Below are 3,634 nucleotides of genomic sequence, written 5' to 3'. Positions count from 1 at the left end.
CAAAAGCAGAGACATTACTTTGCCAATGAAGGTCCATCTAGTCAAGGCTATGGTTTTTCCTGTGGTTATGTATGGATGTGAGAGTTGGACTGTGAAGAAGGCTGAGCGCCGAAGAATTGATGCTTTTGAACTGTGGTGTTGGAGAAGACTCTTGAGAGTCCCTTGGACTGCAAGGAGATCCAACTAGTCCATTCTGAAGGAGATCAGCCCTGGGATTTCTTTGGAAGAAATGATGCTAAAGCTGAAACTCCAGTACTTTGGCCACCTCATGTAAAGAGTTGACTCATTGGAAAAGACTCTGATGCTGGGAGGGATTGGGGGCAAGAGGAGAAGGGGACGACAGAGGATGAGATGGCTGGATGGCAGCACTGACTCAATGGACGTGAGTCTAAGTGAACTCCTGGAGTTGGTGATGGACAGGGAGGCCTGGCGTGCTGCGATTCATGGGGTCCCAAAGAGTCAGACACGACTGAGCAACTAATCTGATCTGATCTGATAGGGAAGAAAAAGAGGAAGACCTTGCTACAAGATCATCAAGACCTCCTTCCCTAGTTCACTATGCAACTACACTTTACCTATTGAATGATTATGTTCTATGTCATTTTAACAAAAGTTTACATGGTGACAAAAAAATCTGAAAATAATATTTCAGTATTAATATATCTACTAGATAAAATTGTGTAGAAATACCAACCTTACCATCAAAGAGAGAAGTGAATTTTCTTTCTACAAAAGACTCTTCTCAGAGCTCCCTTCATGTCTCTGTTCCTCAGGCTGTAGATGAAGGGGTTCAGCATGGGGGTCACCACAGTGTACATCATAGACATGACAGTCTCCTTAACAGTGGAATTATGAGCTGATGGGCATAAGTAGAGACCAATAATTGTCCCATAGAAGAGAGATACCACAGTGAGGTGAGAGCCACAGGTGGAGAAGGCTTTGCAGATGCCCTTGGCAGAAGGGACCTTGAGGATGGAGGACACGATTCGTGCATAAGACATGATAATGAATAGGAATGGGATGACGATAATGAGCCCTCCGATGAAAAATATCACCAGCTCATTCACTCGAGTGTCAGAGCAGGACAGCTTCAGCAGAGCAGACATGTCACAGAAAAAGTGGGCGATCACGTTGTCTTCACAAAAATGCAGCCTGGCCATGAGCAGGGTGTGCAACATGGCATGGAACGTGGTCAGTATCCAGGGCAGCACCACCAGGAAGAGACAGAGCCTGGGGCTCATGATGGTGGTGTAGTGCAGGGGGAAGCAGATGGCCACGTAGCGGTCATAGGCCATGGCCACAAGGAGGAAGTCCTCCAGGTCTGCAAAGAACAGGAAGAAGTACATTTGTGTCAGGCAGCCAGCATAGGGGATGGACAGGTCTTGACTCTGCATATTCTGCAGCAATTTGGGCATTGTGACAGAGGAGAAGCAGAGGTCAGAGAAAGACAGGTTACTGAGAAACAAATACATGGGTGTGTGGAGGTGGGGGTCCAGGCAAATGAGGACGAGGATGAGAAGGTTCCCCAGGACGGTGGTAACGTACATGGCCAGGAACAGGGCGTAGAACAGGTTCTGATGCTCTGACTTGATGGGCAGTCCCAGAAGGAGGAACTCTGAGACAGTAGTTTGATTCCTTCCTGTCAATCTCTGTCTCCAGTATCTTTAGGAAGAAATAATAGTGTCCTTGAAAACCTCAATTTCAGAATGAACTAATTTCTATGATAAATGGCTCTTGGGTGCTTTGTAAAACTATTTTATATTTTTCTCATCACAATAATTACAATCTTTACAGGACCCCAATTCTCTATAATCAGAATCTCTATCATTGGATATGACTTATTTTCCTCATTTCTCTTTAACATGAAACAATATTCCACCTTACCTAAAACATTTTTATCCCTTGGCTTCTGAGACACAAAATACATTGGGTTTTCCCATACTTGCCTGGTCAGACATCCTCAATACTCTACTGGCTTCTGTTTTGTCTCTATCTTCAACTTGATTGATGTTGCAGGGTTTTTTCTTAAACACTGTTTTCTTATAATTTTATTATACCATAAGAAAAGGGTTTCCCAGGTGGTGCTAGTGGTAAAGAACCTGCCTGTAAATTCAGAGACAGTGGAGCCTGGAGGGTTACAGTCCATGGGGTTGCAGATTTGGACAAGATTGAAGCGACTTAGCACACATGCACCAAGAAAAACTCATCTACTTCAATGGCTTGATTACCATTTAAACTTCAGTTGTAGAAGTCTCTCTAAACCATAAAATAATATACTCAATTGCTTGAGTAATATCTCTACTTGGATAGTACCTCTACATCTTCAGTTAAACAGATTCCAAAAGAGACACAAGATCTCCCTTTGTGCCTCTCCCAATTCCCTCCCCCTCTAAACTTCAATAACCCAGAAGAAGACTTCCAGGTTATCCAGACAAAGCATGAGAGTCTTCTTTAATTTCCTCCTTCTGTTATCAATACCCAACATCTGTCAACAAGATCCAGGAATTCTTTCTCCTTCACCCACTCCTTATCCACACTGTCACCACCTTAGATCAGCCTGACACCACATCTTGTTTGTACTATTGGAAAAATCTTTTTTGTGAAAAAAAAAAAATGCTATTGGAATATAGTTGATTTACAATGTTGTGTTAGTTTCAGGTGTATAGCAAAGTGAATCAGGTGTGTGTGTGTGTATGCGTGTGCGTGTGCGCACACATGCTCAATCATGTCCAACTCGGCAACTTCATGGACTGTAGCCCAGAAGGCTTCTCTGTCCATGGAATTTCCTAAGCAAGAATACTGCAGTGGGTTGCCATTTCCTACTCCTGGGGACCTTCCTGACCCAGGGATCAAACCCTTGTCTCTGGAGATATATATATATATATATCTCCACTCTTTTTTAGATTCTTTTCCCATTTAGGCCATTACAGATTATTGAGTATAGTTCCCTGTGCTATACATTAGGTTCTTATTAGTTATCTATTATATATCTATTATATATATATATATAATATATATTATATGTAGTAGGGTGTATACATCAATCTCAATCTTTGGAACAACCTCTTAATTTATCTCCCTGCTTCCATACTTGAAATCCTCTACATCGGTATCTTTCATCATAGTAAGCATTCTAAGATGAAAAATGGATGACCATTCTCTATAAAGACTTCATGGATTCCCATTGCTCTTAACAGAAAGGCCAATTCCTTAAAGGCAAATTCCCTTCAAAAGGTGACTCATGACCTCACCCTTGCCTAACTCCGAAACTTCATCTGGCCCCACAACTGTACTCACATTTCACTCTCCAGCAAAGCTGGACTTAAACACAACACTCTGCTCCAGCACTTTGTACTCATTGTTCCTCTTCCCTAGAGTTCTCTCCCTTCTACCCCTCTTCCCATGGCTTCCCGTATTGTCCTTCACACACATTTCATGTCATTTGCCCTGCAAACCCTCCCTATCTCCCCTAGACCAGAGGAGAATGCTCTGCTATGTTTCCAAGCATCCTTCTTGTCCCCACAGCACTCCAGGACAATGGGACCATTTCGCTATAGCTGCCTATTCACCGGATATAAACTCCACGTAGGAAAGGGTCATGTCATGTCACAGATTGCCGCAGAGCCAGCACCCG

At 43.0% G+C, this 3,634-nt stretch overlaps 1 protein-coding gene across 1 annotated transcript; it reads right to left on the bottom strand.

The window, feature by feature from the left end:
* Window positions 1–415: 415 nt before the first annotated feature.
* Window positions 416–2,628, bottom strand: LOC123465516 (olfactory receptor-like protein DTMT). Its single transcript, XM_045164700.1, has one exon. The coding sequence runs from the start codon at window positions 1,545–1,547 to the stop codon at window positions 702–704; it is 846 nt and encodes a 281-aa protein (XP_045020635.1). The 5' UTR covers window positions 1,548–2,628; the 3' UTR covers window positions 416–701.
* Window positions 2,629–3,634: the final 1,006 nt, after the last annotated feature.

Source organism: Bubalus bubalis, chromosome 3, assembly GCF_019923935.1.
Source record: "Bubalus bubalis isolate 160015118507 breed Murrah chromosome 3, NDDB_SH_1, whole genome shotgun sequence".
In the NCBI taxonomy this organism is placed as follows: domain Eukaryota; kingdom Metazoa; phylum Chordata; class Mammalia; order Artiodactyla; family Bovidae; genus Bubalus; species Bubalus bubalis.
The sequence above is the reverse complement of the archived record's forward strand: the minus strand, read 5'-3'. Positions and strand labels throughout refer to the sequence as shown.